At 71.9% G+C, this 17991-nt stretch overlaps 2 protein-coding genes across 2 annotated transcripts in view; both read right to left on the reverse strand.

Annotated features, from left to right (window-relative positions):
• Nucleotides 1-649: 649 nt before the first annotated feature.
• Nucleotides 650-16055, reverse strand: LOC135325256 (acidic fibroblast growth factor intracellular-binding protein-like; the record flags this gene model as incomplete). The annotated part of the gene is given in 10 exon segments (XM_064503136.1): nucleotides 650-1140; nucleotides 3336-3399; nucleotides 4591-4672; nucleotides 4675-4698; nucleotides 7148-7281; nucleotides 8578-8678; nucleotides 12357-12483; nucleotides 14434-14632; nucleotides 15209-15383; nucleotides 15955-16055. Coding segments are annotated over 9 exon segments (1307 nt in total), but the record flags the coding sequence as incomplete, so codon positions are not given.
• Nucleotides 16056-17394: 1339 nt separating this feature from the next.
• The window catches only part of LOC135325257 (autophagy-related protein 2 homolog A-like), a 35465-nt gene continuing 34868 nt past the window's right edge, over nucleotides 17395-17991 (reverse strand). Inside the window, exon 28 of the mRNA XM_064503138.1 lies at nucleotides 17395-17815. Coding sequence (XP_064359208.1) covers nucleotides 17537-17815 — 279 coding nt within the window. The 3' untranslated portion in view covers nucleotides 17395-17536. The remainder of the gene's footprint in view (nucleotides 17816-17991) is intronic.

A 17991-nucleotide genomic window follows, 5' to 3' on the forward strand; every position in this document is an offset into this window, starting at 1 on the left:
CTGGGGGGGGGGAACCCCAAATCACCCCCAAATCACCCCCCCCAGCACCCCGAGACACCCCAAAACCCCTTCATCCCCCCCAAAAGCGCCCCCAAACCCTCTGAGCCCCCTTAACTCCCCAAAACCCCCTTTTCACCCCCAAATCAGGACCCTCCCCCCCCCCCCAAAAAACCCACCCCGATGATGAGGTTTGGGGGATCCCTGGTTTTGGGGGGATCCCTGGTATTTTGGGGGGGGGGGTTGGCTGGGGGGGGCAGGATTTGGGAGCTCTGGGATGGGGATTTTGGGGTGAATCCCAGTTTTTTTGGGGTGGTCTTGGATTTGGGGTGCCGGGGGGGGGTCCCAGGTTTGGGGTGTCCCTAGATTTGGGGTGGGGGTCCCGGTTTTGGGAGCTCCGGGATGGGGATTTTTTTTGGGGGGGGGGGTCCTGGGTTTCTGGGGGGTCCCAGGGCTTTGGGGGGGGTCCAGGGGATTAGGGGGGTCCCAGGGGTTTTGGGGGGGGTCCCAGGTTTTGGGGTGTCCCTGGATTTGAGGGGGGGGGTGCTGGATTTGGGGGTGCTCCAGGGTGGAGATTTGGGGGAGTCCCAATATTTTGGGGGGGGGTTTCAGGGACTTGGGGGGGCACAGGGAGCTGGGGGGGGGGTCCCACATTTTGGGGGGGATCCCTGGGTTTTGGGGGGGGGCCCTGGATTTGGAGGAGGATCCCTGGATTTGGGGGGGGGTCCCCGGTTTTGGGGGGAGTCCCAGTTTTGGGGGGGTCCCTGGTTTGGGGGGGGGTCCCTGGTTTGGGGGGAGTCCCAGTTTTGGGGTCCCTGGTTTGGGGGGGGGTCCTGGTTTGGGGGGGGGTGTCTCAGGATTTGGGGGGCACAGGGAGCTGGGGGGGGTCCCAGATTTTGGGGCAGATCCCTGGGATTTGGGGGGGGTCCCTAGATTTGGGGGGGGTCCCCGGTATTCGGGGGGGTCCCCGGGTTTTTTGGGGGGGGGGGTCCCGGTTTCGGGGGGGTCCCCGGTTTTTTGGGGGGGGGGGTCCCGGTTTCGGGGGGGCTCCGGCACCTTCTCCACCAGGTCGATGAAGAAGTCGCGGACGTCCTTGGCGTGCGTCAGCTTGGCGGCCATGTTCACCAGCGCCCGCGACAGGTTCTGCGGGCCCAGGCGTCCGGGAACCCCCCCCCGTCACCACCCGCCAAGGGGCCCAGGCGTCCGGGACCCCCCCCCCTGTCACCACCCGCCAAGGGGCCCAGGCGTCCGGGACCCCCCCCCCGTCACCGCCCCGCCAAGGGGCCCAGGCATCCGGGACCCCCCCCCGTCGTCACCGCCCCACCAAGGGGCCCAGGCGTCCGGGACCACCCCCCCCGTCACCACCCGCCAAGGGGCCCAGGCGTCCGGGACCCCCCCCGTCGTCACCGCCCCGCCAAGGGGCCCAGGCATCCGGGTTCCCCCCCCCCCCGTCACCACCCCGTCAAGGGGCCCAGGCGTCCGGGACCCCCCCCCCCCCCCGTCACCGCCCCGCCAAGGGGCCCAGGCGTCCGGGACCCCCCCCGTCACCGCCCGCCAAGGGGCCCAGGCGTCCGGGACCCGCCCCCCGCCCCCGTCACCGCCCCGCCAAGGGGCCCAGGCGTCCGGGACCCCCGCCCCCGTCACCACCCGCCAAGGGGCCCAGGCGTCCGGGACACCCCCCCCCACTGTCACCGCCCCGCCAAGGGGCCCAGGCGTCCGGGACCCCCCCCCCCCGTCACCGCCCCGCCAAGGGGCCCAGGCGTCCGGGACCCCCCCCCGTCACCGCCCCGCCAAGGGGCCCAGGCGTCCGGGACCACCCCCCCCCGTCACCGCCCCGCCAAGGGGCCCAGGCGTCCGGGACCCCCCCCCGTCACCACCCGCCAAGGGGCCCAGGCGTCCAGGACCCCCCCCCCCCCGTCACCGCCCCGCCAAGGGGCCCAGGCGTCCGGGACCCCCCCCCCCCGTCACCGCCCCCCCAAGGGGCCCAGGCGTCCGGGACCCCCCCCGCCGTCACCGCCCCGCCAAGGGGCCCAGGCGTCGGGACCCCCCGCCCCCGTCACCGCCCCGCCAAGGGGCCCAGGCGTCCGGGACCCCCCACGTCGTCACCACCCGCCAAGGGGCCCAGGCGTCCGGGACCCCCCCTCCCCGTCACCGCCCCGCCAAGGGGCCCAGGCGTCCGGGACCCCCCCCCCCAATCACTGCCCCGCCAAGGGGCCCAGGCGTCCGGGACCCCCCCCCCCCGTCACCACCCGCCAAGGGGCCCAGGCGTCCGGGACCCCCCCCCCCCAATCACTGCCCCGCCAAGGGGCCCAGGCGTCCGGGACCCCCCCCGCCGTCACCGCCCCGCCAAGGGGCCCAGGCGTCCGGGACCCCCCGCCCCCGTCACCGCCCCGCCAAGGGGCCCAGGCGTCCGGGACCCCCCACGTCGTCACCACCCGCCAAGGGGCCCAGGCGTCCGGGACCCCCCCTCCCCGTCACCCCCGCCCCGCCAAGGGGCCCAGGCGTCCGGGACCCCCCCCCCCCCCAATCACTGCCCCGCCAAGGGGCCCAGGCGTCCGGGACCCCCCCCCCCCGTCACCACCCGCCAAGGGGCCCAGGCGTCCGGGACCCCCCCCCCCCAATCACTGCCCCGCCAAGGGGCCCAGGCGTCCGGGACCCCCCCCCCCCGTCACCGCCCCGCCAAGGGGCCCAGGCGTCCGGGACCCCCCCCCCCCAATCACTGCCCCGCCAAGGGGCCCAGGCGTCCGGGACACCCCCCCCCCACTGTCACCGCCCCCGCCAAGGGGCCCAGGCGTCCGGGACCCCCCCCCCAATCACTGCCCCGCCAAGGGGCCCAGGCGTCCGGGACCCCCCCCCCCACCGTCACCGCCCCGCCAAGGGGCCCAGGCGTCCGGGACCCCCCCGTCACCACCCCGCCAAGGGGCCCAGGCGTCCGGGACCCCCCCCCCGTCACCACCCGCCAAGGGGCCCAGGTGTCCGGGACCCCCCCCCCTCCCCCGTCACTGCCACACGAAGGGGCCCAGGCGTCCAGGACACCCCATCACCACCCCGCCAAGGGGCCCAGGCGTCCGGGGGGGGCCCAGGTGTCCGGGACCCCGCATCACTGCCACACCAAGGGGCCCAGGCGTCCGGGGGGGCCCAGGCATCCGGGATCCCCCATCATCACCCCGCCAAGGGGCCCAGGCATCCGGGGGGGGGCCCAGGTGTCCGGGACCCCCCGTCACCACCCCACCAAGGGGGCCCAGGCGTCCGGGGGGGGCCCAGGCGTCCGGGACCCCGCGTCACCACCCCAACCCAGGGGGCCCAGGCGTCCGAGGGGCCCCGGCGTCCGGGCGCACCTTGAAGTTGGCCTCCATCTCGGCGTAGACGGAGATCTTGCCGCGCAGCGCCGTGCACACCAGGCTGGGGGGGGGGGGGGGGGAAACCTGCTGCAGCCGCTGCCCCCCCCCGGGGCCCAGGCGTCCGGGAGACCCCCCCTCCCCCCTCCCCGGGGCCCAGGCGTCCGGGCACCCCCACCAGGGACCCAGGTGTCCAGTTGCCCCCTCCCCCCCCCCCCAAAAGGGGCCCAGGCGTCCGGGCACCTCCCACACAAGGGGATCCACATGTCCGGGTGCTCCCGGGGGCCCAGGCGTCCGGTTGCCCCCCCCCCCCAACAGGGGCCCAGGCGTCTGGTTGCTCCCCCCCCCCCCCCAACAGGGGCCCAGGCGTCCGGGTGCTCCCTCCCCTTCCCTAAAGGGCCCAGGTGTCCGGGCACTTCTCACCCAGGGGGGACCCAGATGTCCGGGTGCTCCCGGGGGGCCCAGGCGTCCGGTTGCATTCCCCCCCCCCTCCCCCAACAGGGGCCCAGGCGTCCGGGCGCCCCCCCCCCCCCAGGGGCCCAGGCATCCGGTTGCCCCCCCCCAACAGGGGCCCAGGTGTCCAGTTGCCCCCCCCCTCCACAGGGGCCCAGGCGTCCGGGTGCTCCCTCCCTGGAGGGGCCCAGGCGTCCGGTTGCCCCCCCCCCCCCCAGGGGCCCAGGCATCCGGTTGCCCCCCCCCCAACAGGGGCCCAGGTGTCCAGTTGCCCCCCCCTCCACAGGGGCCCAGGCGTCCGGGTGCTCCCTCCCTGGAGGGGCCCAGGCGTCCGGTTGCCCCCCCCTCCACAGGGGCCCAGGCGTCCGGGTGCTCCCTCCCTGGAGGGGCCCAGGCGTCCGGTTGCCCCCCCCCCCCCCCCAGGGGCCCAGGCATCCGGTTGCCCCCCCCCCAACAGGGGCCCAGGTGTCCAGTTGCCCCCCCCCTCCACAGGGGCCCAGGCGTCCGGGTGCTCCCTCCCTGGAGGGGCCCAGGCGTCCGGTTGCCCCCCCCCTCCCCCCCCAGGGGCCCAGGCATCCGGTTGCCCCCCCCCAACAGGGGCCCAGGTGTCCAGTTGCCCCCCCCCCTCCACAGGGGCCCAGGCGTCCGGGTGCTCCCTCCCCAGAGGGACCCAGGCGTCCGGGCGCCCCCCCCCCCCCCAACAGGGGCCCAGGCGTCCGGGTGCTCCCGGGGGGCCCAGGCGTCCGGGTGCTCCCTCCCCAGAGGGGCCCAGGCGTCCGGGCCCCCCCCCCCCGCGCGGCACCTCTTGTGCAGGTCGAGCAGGTCCTTGTCGGCCACCAGCACCTTGAGCTCCTTCAGCTCCTGCAGGAACATGCGGGGCAGCTCCCGTCCGGCTCCGCCGCCTCCGGCGCTGCCCCCGCGGCCACAGGGCACGTCAGCGACGCCGGGGACACCGGGGACACCGGGGACGGCAGGGACACCGGGGACAGCAGGGACAGCGGGGACAGTGGGGACAGCGGGGACACCGGGGACAGCGGGGACGCACAACGCCGGGGACGCCGGGGACAGCGGGGACACCGGGGACAGTGGGGACAGTGGGGACAGCAAGAACACCAGGAACAACGGGGATACTGGGGACACCGGGGACACCAGGGACACCGAGGATGCACAATGCCGGGGACACCGGGGACAGTGGGGACACCGAGGACACCAGGGACACCGGGACACCGAGGATGCACAATGCCGGGGACACCGGGGACAGTGGGGACACCGAGGACACCAGGGACACCGGGGACACCGAGGATGCACAATGCCGGGGACACCGGGGACAGTGGGGACACCGAGGACACCAGGGACACCGGGGACACCGAGGATGCACAATGCCGGGGACACCGGGGACAGTGGGGACATGCGATGCCAGGGGCAGCGGGGATGTCAGGGACAGTGGGGACAGCAGAGACAGCGGAGACACCGAGGACACCGGGGACGCACAACGCCGGGGACACCGGGGACAGCGGGGACGCACAATGCCAGGAACAACGGGGATACTGGGGACACCGGGGACAGTGGGGACACCGAGGATGCACAATGCTGGGGACACCGGGGACAGTGGGGACACCGAGGACACCAGGGACACCGGGGACAGTGGGGACACCGGGGACGCACAACGCCAGGGACGCTGGGGACAGTGGGGACACGCAATGTCAGGGACACCGGGGATGCCGGGGACACTGGGGACAGTGGGGACACCGGGGATGCACAACGCCGGGGACACCGGAGACAGTGGGGACACGCGATGCCGGGGGCAGTGGGGATGTCGGGGACAGTGGGGACATCAGGGATGCACTGGGGACAACTGGGATGTCGGGGATGTCGGGGACACCGGGGACACCAGGGACAGCGGGGACAGTGGGGACACCGAGGACGCACAACAGCGGGGACAGTGGGGACACGCGATGCCGGGGGCAGTGGGGACATCGGGGACGTCGGGGACAGTGGGGACATCAGGGACACACTGGGGACAACTGGGACACTGGGGATGTCGGGGACACGCAATGGCGTTGGGGACATGCAATGTCAGGGACACTGGGGACACGGATGCAGGGTGATGTTGGGACGGCGGGGACACAGATGTCGGGGGACGTCAAGGAGCATCAAGAGACGTTGGGGACACAGGACACCACGGGGACATGGGGACACCAAGGACACGGGACATCAAGGGCCACTGGGGACAGGGGACATCAGAGACGTTGGGGATATGGACGTCAGGGGACATCGGGGACACCGGGGATGGGGGATTTCAGGGGACATTGGGGGACACAGGCAGCTGGGACAGCGGGGATGGGGGACACATGGGGACACCGGGGGACACGGGGACACTTGGGGACACCAAGGACATGTGAACATGACGGGACACAGGTATGTGGGGGACACTGGGGGACACCAGGGAGAGGTGGGGACACAAGGACACGTGGGCCAAGGGAGGGACACAGGGATGACGGAGCCATGGGGGACAGTGGTGACATTGGGGTCCCAGGCGTATTGGGGACATTGGGGGGGGACATGGGGACATCAGGGACTCAGGGACATGGGGGGACACGAGGGGACATTGGGGACACCAAAGGGACGCAAAGCACCTTCATCCCAGAGTCACGGCAGCTCCCAGAGTGTCCCTGTCCCCTGTGTCCCCCCAATGTCCCCACGTCCCCGGGGTGTCCCCAGGGTGTCCCCGAGGTGTCCCCGAGGTGTCCCCTCACCCAGGGCGCCCTGGATCCGGTGCTGCATCATGCTCTGGGCGCAGGCAGCCCCGTCCCGTGGTGTCCCTCCATCCCCGCGTCCCCGTGTCCCCACGTCCCCGGGGTGTCCCCGAGGTGTCCCCGAGGTGTCCCCGAGGTGTCCCCTCAACCAGGGCGCCCTGGGTCCAGTGCTGCATCATGCTCTGGGCGCAGGCAGCCCCGTCCCGTGGTGTCCCTCCATCCCCGCGTCCCCGGGGCGTCCCCGTGTCCCCACGTCCCCGGGGTGTCCCCAGGGTGTCCCCGAGGTGTCCCCGAGGTGTCCCCTCACCCAGGGCGCCCTGGGTCCAGTGCTGCATCATGCTCTGGGCGCAGGCAGCCCCGTCCCGTGGTGTCCCTCCATCCCCACGTCCCCGGGGCGTCCCCGTGTCCCCACGTCCCCGAGGTGTCCCCAGGGTGTCCCCGAGGTGTCCCCTCACCCAGGGCGCCCTGGGTCCAGTGCTGCATCATGCTCTGGGCGCAGGCAGCCCCGTCCCGTGGTGTCCCTCCATCCCCACGTCCCCGGGGTGTCCCCGTGTCCCCACGTCCCCGAGGTGTCCCCGAGGTGTCCCCGAGGTGTCCCCTCACCCAGGGCGCCCTGGGTCCAGTGCTGCATCATGCTCTGGGCGCAGGCCGCCAGGTCCCCGAAGCTCAGGAACTGCAGCCGCCGTTTCCCCGTCTCGAAGCGGCTGTTGGCGAAGAAGACGACGGCGGCGTAGTCCCTGCGGGGGGGGGGGGGGCACCCAAGGGTGACGCGTGGGCACGGAGCACCCACAGCCCCCGGTTGCGGGGGGAGGCTGGGGTGCACTGGGACCCCCCCCCCAGCACCCACAGGAGACCCAGGGGACCCCCAGCATCTATGGGGAGACCCAGAGCACCCATGGGACCCCCCCAGCACCCATGGGACCCCCAGCACCCAGGGGAGACCCAGAGCACCCATGGGACCCCCCCCAGCACCCACGGGACCCCCAGCACCCATGGGGAGACCCATAGCACCCATGGGACCCCCCCCAGCACCCAGGGGACCCCCAGCACCTGTGGGGAGACCCATAGCACCCAGGGGACCCCCCCCCAGCACCCAGGGGACCCCCAGCACCCAGAGGAGACCCATAGCACCCATGGGACCCCCCCCAGCACCCACGGGACCCCCAGGACCCATGGGAGACCCACGGTGCCCCTGGGACCCCATAGCACCCGTGGAAGACCCATAGCACCCATGGGGCCCCCCAGCACCCGTGGGAGACCCACAGCGCCCCTGGCACCCCATAGCACCCATGGGCGACCCGCCACCACATAGCGCCCATGGGATCCCGAGGAGCCCCACAGCACCCAGGGGGCGTGGCCCAGCCATGGGGGCGTGTCCCGGGGGGCGTGGCCTCGCGGGGGCGTGACCTGAGGCAGGACATTCGGGGGGCGTGTCCCGGGGCGGGGCGTGCCTGGGGGCGTGTCCTGGCGGGGGGCACACCCAGGGGGGCGTGTCCCAGGGGCCATGTCTCCCCGGGGGTGTGTCCCACGGGGGGGGGGCGTGCCAAGGGGGCGTGGCCTGGTAGGGGGCGTGTCCCAGGGGGCGTGTCCTGGCTGGAGAGGGCGTGTCCCAGGGGCCATGTTCCAGCAGTGGTGGGGGAACCCCACGCCAAGGGGGTGTGGCCTGGCAGGGGGCGTGTCCCAGGGAGGTGTGGCCTGGCAGGAGGGGGCGTGGCCTGACCAGGGGGCGTGGCCTGACCAGGGGGCGTGTCCCAGGGGCCATGTCTCCCCAGGGGGGATGTCCCAGCAGGGGGGGGAACTGCACCAAGGGGGCGTGGCCTGGCAGGGGCGTGTCCCAGGGGGCGTGTCCTGGCAGGGGGCGTGCCAAGGGGGGCGTGGCCCGGCCGGGGGGCGTGTCCCAGGGGCCATGTCCCAGCAGTGGGGGGCCCCCCTGCGCCAAGGGGGCGTGGCCTGGCAGGGGCGTGTCCCAGGGGGCGTGGCCTGGCAGGGGGCGTGTCCGGGGGGGCGTGGCCTGGCGGGGGGGGCGGGCCCACCTGGCGAGCCCCTCGGAGAGCAGGAAGAGGTGCTGGATGTTGTCGGCCAGGGGCCCCCGCAGCTCCTCCACCGCCTTGAACACCCGCTTGAAGTTGTCGAACTGGGGGGGGGGGACACACACGGGGGGGGTCAGCACCCATGGGGGGGCACCCAGGGGACCCCCCCACCCATGGGACACCCCCCCGCAGCTCCTCCACCGCCTTGAACACCCGCTTGAAGTTGTCGAACTGGGGGGGGGGACACACGGGGGGGGGTCAGCACCCATGGGGGGGCACCCAGGGGACCCCCCCACCCATGGGACACCCCCCCGCAGCTCCTCCACCGCCTTGAACACCCGCTTGAAGTTGTCGAACTGGGGGGGGGGACACACGGGGGGGGGTCAGCACCCATGGGGGGGCACCCAGGGGACCCCCCCACCCATGGGACACCCCCCCGCAGCTCCTCCACCGCCTTGAACACCCGCTTGAAGTTGTCGAACTGGGGGGGGGGACACACGGGGGGGGGTCAGCACCCATGGGGGGGCACCCAGGGGACCCCCCCACCCATGGGACACCCCCCCGCAGCTCCTCCACCGCCTTGAACACCCGCTTGAAGTTGTCGAACTGGGGGGGGGACACACGGGGGGGGGTCAGCACCCATGGGGGGGCACCCAGGGGACCCCCCCACCCATGGGACACCCCCCCGCAGCTCCTCCACCGCCTTGAACACCCGCTTGAAGTTGTCGAACTGGGGGGGGGGGGACACAGGGGGGGGGTCAGCACCCATGGGGGGGCACCCAGGGGACCCCCCCACCCATGGGACACCCCCCCGCAGCTCCTCCACCGCCTTGAACACCCGCTTGAAGTTGTCGAACTGGGGGGGGGGGACACGGGGGGGGGGTCAGCACCCATGGGGGGGCACCCAGGGGACCCCCCCACCCATGGGACACCCCCCCGCAGCTCCTCCACCGCCTTGAACACCCGCTTGAAGTTGTCGAACTGGGGGGGGGGACACACGGGGGGGGGTCAGCACCCATGGGGGGGCACCCAGGGGACCCCCCCACCCATGGGACACCCCCCCGCAGCTCCTCCACCGCCTTGAACACCCGCTTGAAGTTGTCGAACTGGGGGGGGGGGACACGGGGGGGGGTCAGCACCCATGGGGGGGCACCCAGGGGACCCCCCCACCCATGGGACACCCCCCCGCAGCTCCTCCACCGCCTTGAACACCCGCTTGAAGTTGTCGAACTGGGGGGGGGGACACACGGGGGGGGGTCAGCACCCATGGGGGGGCACCCAGGGGACCCCCCCACCCATGGGACACCCCCCCGCAGCTCCTCCACCGCCTTGAACACCCGCTTGAAGTTGTCGAACTGGGGGGGGGGACACACGGGGGGGGGTCAGCACCCATGGGGGGGCACCCAGGGGACCCCCCCACCCATGGGACACCCCCCCGCAGCTCCTCCACCGCCTTGAACACCCGCTTGAAGTTGTCGAACTGGGGGGGGGACACACGGGGGGGGGTCAGCACCCATGGGGGGGCACCCAGGGGACCCCCCCACCCATGGGACACCCCCCCGCAGCTCCTCCACCGCCTTGAACACCCGCTTGAAGTTGTCGAACTGGGGGGGGGACACACGGGGGGGGGTCAGCACCCATGGGGGGGCACCCAGGGGACCCCCCCACCCATGGGACACCCCCCCGCAGCTCCTCCACCGCCTTGAACACCCGCTTGAAGTTGTCGAACTGGGGGGGGGGACACACGGGGGGGGGTCAGCACCCATGGGGGGGCACCCAGGGGACCCCCCCACCCATGGGACACCCCCCCGCAGCTCCTCCACCGCCTTGAACACCCGCTTGAAGTTGTCGAACTGGGGGGGGGACACACGGGGGGGGGTCAGCACCCATGGGGGGGCACCCAGGGGACCCCCCCACCCATGGGACACCCCCCCGCAGCTCCTCCACCGCCTTGAACACCCGCTTGAAGTTGTCGAACTGGGGGGGGGGACACACGGGGGGGGGGTCAGCACCCATGGGGGGGCACCCAGGGGACCCCCCCACCCATGGGACACCCCCCCGCAGCTCCTCCACCGCCTTGAACACCCGCTTGAAGTTGTCGAACTGGGGGGGGGGGGACACACGGGGGGGGGGTCAGCACCCATGGGGGGGCACCCAGGGGACCCCCCCACCCATGGGACACCCCCCCGCAGCTCCTCCACCAGCTCCTCCACCGCCTTGAACACCCGCTTGAAGTTGTCGAACTGGGGGGGGGGGACACACGGGGGGGGGGTCAGCACCCATGGGGGGGCACCCAGGGGACCCCCCAGCCCCATTTTGGGGCGATTCCCTGCAGTTTTGGGGCGATTTCTCGCAGTTTTGGGGCAATCCCCGTTTTGGGGCGATTTCTCGCAGTTTTGGGTCAAGTCACACCCGGCGGCAGCAGCTCTCGAGGCTGACGCCCATCGCAGGGTGCCGGGGCCGGGCTCCCTGGGGTGCCCCATGGCCCCATTTTGGGGTGATTCCCCCCCATTTTGGGGCCGTTCCCCATGGTTTTGGGGCAATCCCCATTTTGGGGGTGATTCCCCACCATTTTGGGGTGATTTCTCGGGGTTTTGGGGCCGTCTCGCACCCGGCGGCGGCCACTCTTGAGGCTGACGCCCATCGCCGGGCTCCCCAGGGCCCCGTTTTGGGGTGATTCCTCGCAGTTTTGGGGCGATCCCCACCCCCCCATTTTGGGGGTGATTCCCCACCATTTTGGGGTGATTTCTCAGGATTTTGGGGCCATCTCGCACCCGGCAGCAGCAGCTCTTGAGGCTGACGCCCGTCTCGGCGCTGACGCCCATCGCGGGGCTCCCCAGGGCCCCATTTTGGGGCGATTCCTTGCGGTTTTGGGGCGATCCCCACCCCCCCATTTTGGGGGTGATTCCCCACCATTTTGGGGCGATTTCTCATGGTTTTGGGGCCATCTCGCACCCAGCAGCAGCAGCTCTTGAGGCTGACGCCCATCGCGGGGCTCCCCAGGGCCCCGTTTTGGGGCGATTCCTTGCGGTTTTGGGGCGATCCCCACCCCCCCATTTTGGGGATGATTCCCCACCATTTTGGGGTGATTTCTGGGGGTTTTGGGGCCATCTCGCACCCGGCAGCAGCAGCTCTTGAGGCTGACGCCCATCGCGGGGCTCCCCAGGGCCCCGTTTTGGGGCAATTCCTTGCGGTTTTGGGGTGATCCCCACCCCCCCATTTTGGGGGTGATTCCCCACCATTTTGGGGTGATTTCTCAGGGTTTTGGGGCCATCTCCCACCCAGCAGCAGCAGCTCTTGAGGCTGACGCCCATCGCGGGGCTCCCCAGGGCCCCGTTTTGGGGCGATTCCTTGCGGTTTTGGGGCGATCCCCACCCCCCCATTTTGGGGATGATTCCCCACCATTTTGGGGTGATTTCTGGGGGTTTTGGGGCCATCTCGCACCCGGCAGCAGCAGCTCTTGAGGCTGACGCCCATCGCGGGGCTCCCCAGGGCCCCGTTTTGGGGCAATTCCTTGCGGTTTTGGGGTGATCCCCACCCCCCCATTTTGGGGGTGATTCCCCACCATTTTGGGGTGATTTCTCAGGGTTTTGGGGCCATCTCCCACCCAGCAGCAGCAGCTCTTGAGGCTGACGCCCATCGCGGGGCTCCCCAGGGCCCCGTTTTGGGGCCGTTCCCCGCCGTTTCGGGGCCGTTCCCCGCGGTTTCGGGGCGATTTCTCGGGGTTTCGGGGCGATGCCCGTTTTGGGGTGAAACCCCGGGGTTTTGGGGCCGTCTCGCACCTGGCGGCGGCAGCTCTTGAGGCTGATGCCCGTCTTGGCGCTGACGTCGTCCAGGTCCTTCTTGGTGCCCTTGGAGAGCTTCTTGCCCAGCACCTCGCGGGCGAAGGCCTCGTCGAAGGCGTAGTACCTGAGCGCCGCGTCACCGGGGGGGCAAATACCCCCCCAGGGGCCCAAATACCCCCCCGGGGACCCCAAATACCCCCCCAGGGGCCCAAATACCCCCCCGGGACCCCAAAATACCCCCCCGGGGGCCCCAAAATACCCTCCTGGGGACCCCAAATACCCCCCCGGGGACCCCAAATACCCTCCTGGGGACCCCAAATACCCCCCCGGGACCCCAAATACCCTCCTGGGGACCCAAAATACCTCCCTGGGGACCCAAAATACCCCCCCAGCCCCAAATACCCCCCCAGGACCCCAAAATACCCCCCCGGGGACCCCAAATACCCTCCTGGGGACCCCAAATACCCCCCCGGGACCCCAAAATACCCCCCCAGGGGCCCAAAATACCCCCCCGGGACCCCAAATACCCCCCCGGGACCCCAAAATACCCCCCCGGGGACCCCAAATACCCTCCTGGGGACCCAAAATACCCCCCGGGACCCCAAAAAACCACCTGGGACCCCAAAATACCCCCCCAGGGGCCCAAAATACCCTCCTGGGGACCCCAAATACCCTCCTGGGGACCCCAAATACCCCCCCGGGTACCCCAAAATACCCCCCCGGGACCCCAAATACCCTCCTGGGGACCCCAAATACCCCCCCGGGGACCCCAAATACCCCCCCGGGACCCCCAAATACCCTCCTGGGGACCCCAAATACCCCCCCGGGACCCCAAAATACCCCCCCGGGGACCCAAAATACCCCCCTGGGACCCCAAATACCCTCCTGGGGACCCCAAATACCCCCCCGGGACCCCAAATACCCCCCCAGGACCCCAAAATACCCCCCTGGGGACCCCAAAATACCCTCCTGGGGACCCCAAAATACCCCCTGGGACCCCAAATACCCCCCCGGGGACCCCAAAATACCCCCCCCGGACCCCAAAATACCACCCCAGGGGCCCAAAATACCACCCCAGGGGCCCAAAATACCCCCCCGGGACCCCAAATACCCCCCCGGCCCCAAATACCCCCCCCAGGGGCCCAAAATACCCCCCTGGGGACCCCAAAATACCCCCCTGGGGACCCAAATACCCCCCCGGGGACCCAAAATACCCCCCCAGGGGCCCAAAATACCCCCCTGGGGACCCAAAATACCCCCCCGGGACCCCAAATATCCCCCGGGACCCCAAATACCCCCCCAGGGGCCACATATGCCCCCCCCCAAAGACCCCCAAATGCCCCCTGGGACCCCCAAAATGTCCCTCTGAGATCCCAGTGCCTCCCAGTGCCCCCCAGCTCCATCCCAGTCCCCTTCCAGTGCCTCCCAGTGCCCCCCAGCTCCACCCCGGTTCCTCCCAGCCCCCTCCCAGTGCCTCCCAGTGTCCCCCAGCTCCATCCCAGCTCCACCCCAGTCCCTCCCAGCTCTACCCCAGTGCCTCCCAGTGCCCCCCAGCTCCACCCCAGTGCCTCCCAGCTGCTCCCAGTCCCTCCCAGCCCCCTCCCAGTCCCTCCCAGCTCCACCCCAGTCCCTCCCAGTGTCCCCCAGCCCCCTCCCAGTGCCCGCTGGCTCCATCTCAGTCCCTCCCAGTGCCCCTGGCTCCACCCCAGTCCCTCCCAGCCCCCTCCCAGTGCCCCCCAGCTCCATCCCAGCCCCTCCCAGTGCCCCCTGGCTTCACCCCAGTCCCTCCCAGCCCCTCCCAGTGCCCTCCAGCTCCACCCCAGTCCCTCCCAGTGCCTCCCAGTGTCCCCCAGCCCCCTCCCAGTGCCCCCTGGCTCCATCTCAGTGCCTCCCAGTGCCCTCCAGCTCCACCCCAGCCCCCTCCCAGTGCCCCCTGGCTCCATCTCAGTCCCTCCCAGCCCCTCCCAGCCCCCTCCCAGTGCCCCCCAGCTCCACCCCAGCCCCCTCCCAGTGCCCCCCAGCTCCATCCCAGTGCCTCCCAGTGCCTCCCAGCGCCTCCCAGCGGGGCGGGCACCTCTCCACCAGCATGGCCTGGCGCGAGGGGGGGATCTGGAAGAGGAGCTGCTGCACCAGCTTGGGGGGGGCGTGGAGCAGCCGCTCCAGCATGTGGAAGGTGCGGTAGTGGTCCATGGTGTCACTCTGCAGCACCGCCAGCGAGGCCCCCGTGCCCGCCAGCACGTCCCCCCGCAGCCGCCGGGCCACCGCCTCCGCCACTGCCACACGGGGGGACACGTGGGGACACGTGGGGACGCGGGCGCGGGGACGCCGGGGCCCCCCCAGGGCGCGGGAGCCACCCGGCGAGGCCCCCGTGCTGGCCAGGACGTCCCCCCGCAGCCGCCGGGCCACCGCCTCCGCCACTGCCACACGGGGGGACACGTGGGGACACGGCCGGGGGGACACGGAGCTGGGGACACCGGGGACATGGCCACCAGGGCCCCCACCGGGCCACCGCCTCCGCCACTGGGACATGGGGACACGGGGACACGGCTGGGGGGACACAGAGCTGGGGACACCGGGGACAGCGGGGACATGTCAGGGGGACACAGAGCCGGGGACACTGGGGACACGGCCACCAGGGCCCCCACCAGGCCACCGCCTCCACCACTGGGACAGGGGACACGGAGCTGGGGACACCGGGGACACAGCCACAGGGACACCGGGGACACGTGGGGACCCGGCCCCCAGGGACCCAGGCGTCCGAGGGGCCCAGGCGTCCGGCACCCATCCCACAGGGGGCCCAGGCGTCCGGCGAGGGGCCCAGGCGTCCGAGGGGCCCAGGCGTCCGGTACCTGAGTGCCCGTCGAGCCAGAGCTGATAAACCTCCTCGTCGATGAGGGTCGTGTTGCCCACGAAGATGTCCAGGTCGCTCGTCATGGCGGCGCCCGCCTGCGGGCCCAGGCGTCCGGGCGACACCCCCTCCGGCAGGGGCCCAGGCGTCCGGGTGACACCCCCACACACACCTGCCTGCGGGCCCAGGCGTCCGGGTGACACCCCCTCCGGCAGGGGCCCAGGCGTCCGGGTGACGCCCCCCTCCCACACACACACACCTGCCTGCGGGCCCAGGCGTCCGGGTGACACCCCCGCTCTCCCCCCCACTCCCGCAGGGGCCCAGGCATCCGGGCACCGACCCCCCCTTCACAGACCCAGCTGTCAAAGTAACCCCCCCCTCCCAGGGGCCCAGGCGTCCGAGTAACCTCTCCCACAAGGGGCCCAGGCGTCCGGGAGCCCCCCCACAAGGGGCCCAGGCGTCCGGGCACTGACACCTCCCCCCCCGAGGGGCCCAGGCGTCCGGGCACTGACACCCCCCCCCGAGGGGCCCAGGCGTCCGGGCACCGACACCCCCCCCCCCCGAGGGGTCCAGGCATCCCCCAGCCCCCCCCCCCCCCCACAAGGGGCCCAGGCGTCCGGGCACTGACACCCCCCCCCCCGAGGGGCCCAGGCGTCCGGGCACCGACCCCCCCCCCCCCGAGGGGCCCAGGCGTCCCCCCAGCCCCCCCCCCCCCCCCACAAGGGGCCCAGGCGTCCGGGCACTGACCGCGGCGGGATCCGGCCCCTCCGCACCTGCCTCCCGCCCCTTCCGGGGGACGGCGGTGACGCAGCGCCGTGACGTCACGCGCAGGGGGCGGGGCGGCGCGCTCGGACGCCGGGGCCCCTCCCCTCCCCTCCCCTCCCCTCCCGGCCGTGGCCCCCCCCGCCCCGGAAGGGGCCCAGGCGTCCGAGCCGCGTCCCTCCCCCTCCCCGGGCAGCCGGGGGCAGGGGCGGAGCCAGGATGCCCCAGTGCCACCAGTGCCACCATTACCGGTGTCACCAGCACCAGTGTCACCAGTGTCACCAGTGCTACCGTATCCCCTTGTCACCAGTGTCACCAGTGGGACCAGTGTCATGTGCCAGCAGTGTCACCAGTATCACCAGCACCACTATCACCAGTGTCATGTGCCACCAGTGTCACCAGTGCCACCAGTGCTACCGTATCCCCTTGTCACCGGTGTCCCCAGTGTCACCAGTGCTACCGTATCCCCTTGTCACCAGTGTCACCAGTGTCACCATTACCAGTGCCATCAGCACCAGTATCACCAGCGCTATGCGCTACCAGTGTCACCAGTGTCACCAGTGCCATGTGTCACCGGTGTCCCCAGTGTCCCCATCACCGGTGTCACCAGTATCCCCAGTGTCACACCAGTGCCACCAGTGCCAGCACCTCTTTATTGGGGACACGGGGGGGGTGGGGGGGGCCAGACCGCGGCCTTTGGCACAGGCTGGGGAGGGGGTGGCACTGTCCCCAGGGGTGACATGTCCCCACGGTGTCCCCAGGGGTGACACGTGTCCTTGCAATGTCCCTGGGGGTGGCACGTGTCCTTGTGGTGTCCCCGGGGGTGACACGTGTCCTTGCAATGTCCCCGGGGGTGGCACGTGTCCTCGTGGTGTCCCCAGGGGTGACACGTGTCCTTGCAATGTCCCCGGGGGTGACATGTGTCCTCGTGGTGTCCCTGGGGGTGACATGTGTCCTTGCAGGGTCCCTCGCGGTGGCACTTGTCCCCACGGTGTCCCCGGGGGTGACATGTGTCCTTGCAATGTCCCCGGGGGTGACATGTGTCCTCGTGGTGTCCCCGGGGGTGACACGTGTCCTTGCAATGTCCCCGGTGGTGACATGTGTCCTCGTGGTGTCCCTGGGGGTGGCACTTGTCCCCACGGTGTCCCCGGGGGTGGCACGTGTCCTTGTGGTGTCCCCGGGGGTGACATGTGTCCTCGTGGTGTCCCCGGGGGTGACACGTGTCCTTGCAATGTCCCCGGGGGTGGCACGTGTCCTTGTGGTGTCCCCGGGGGTGACATGTGTCCTCGTGGTGTCCCCGGGGGTGACACGTGTCCTTGCAATGTCCCCGGGGGTGGCACGTGTCCTTGCAGGGTCCCTCGTGGTGGCACTTGTCCCCACGGTGTCCCCGGGGGTGACATGTGTCCTTGCAGGGTCCCTCGCGGTGGCACTTGTCCCCACGGTGTCCCCGGGGGTGGCCCGTGTCCCCCAGCGTCCCGGGGTCCTGTGGCATCCCTGGGGGTGGCCCATGTCCCCGGGTGGGTCACCCTGTCCCCGACGTCCCCCGAAGTCCCCGACGTCCCCGACGTCACGGCGTCCCCTCGTCGCGGTGCCGCGTGCGGCCGGGCGGGCGGGTGGCCGGGGGACGCGGGTGGCCCCGGGAGCCTCCCAGGAGGCCGGCGGTGGCCGCGGTGACAGCGGTGACAGCGGTGGTGGCCGTGGTGGTGGCAGTGGTGGTGGTGGCCGTGGTGGTGGCCTTGGTGGCCTTGGTGGCCTTGGTGGCCGCCCGGGGTCGGCCCAGGCTCCCCCCTCGCAGCAGAGCGGCCGCTGCCACCGTCCCCCGCGAGGACAGCGGGACCTGGAGACACTGGGGACGGGGGGGGGACAGGGGGACAGGGGGGGACAGGGGGGGACATGGGGGACACGGGGGGGGACACAGGACATGGGGGGACATGGAGACAGGGGGGACATGGGGGGACATGGGGACACAGGACATTGGGGACAGTGGGGACACGGGGGGACATGGCACAGGGGACAGGGGGG

Source organism: Dromaius novaehollandiae, chromosome 35 (genome assembly GCF_036370855.1).
Source record: "Dromaius novaehollandiae isolate bDroNov1 chromosome 35, bDroNov1.hap1, whole genome shotgun sequence".
Taxonomy (NCBI): domain Eukaryota; kingdom Metazoa; phylum Chordata; class Aves; order Casuariiformes; family Dromaiidae; genus Dromaius; species Dromaius novaehollandiae.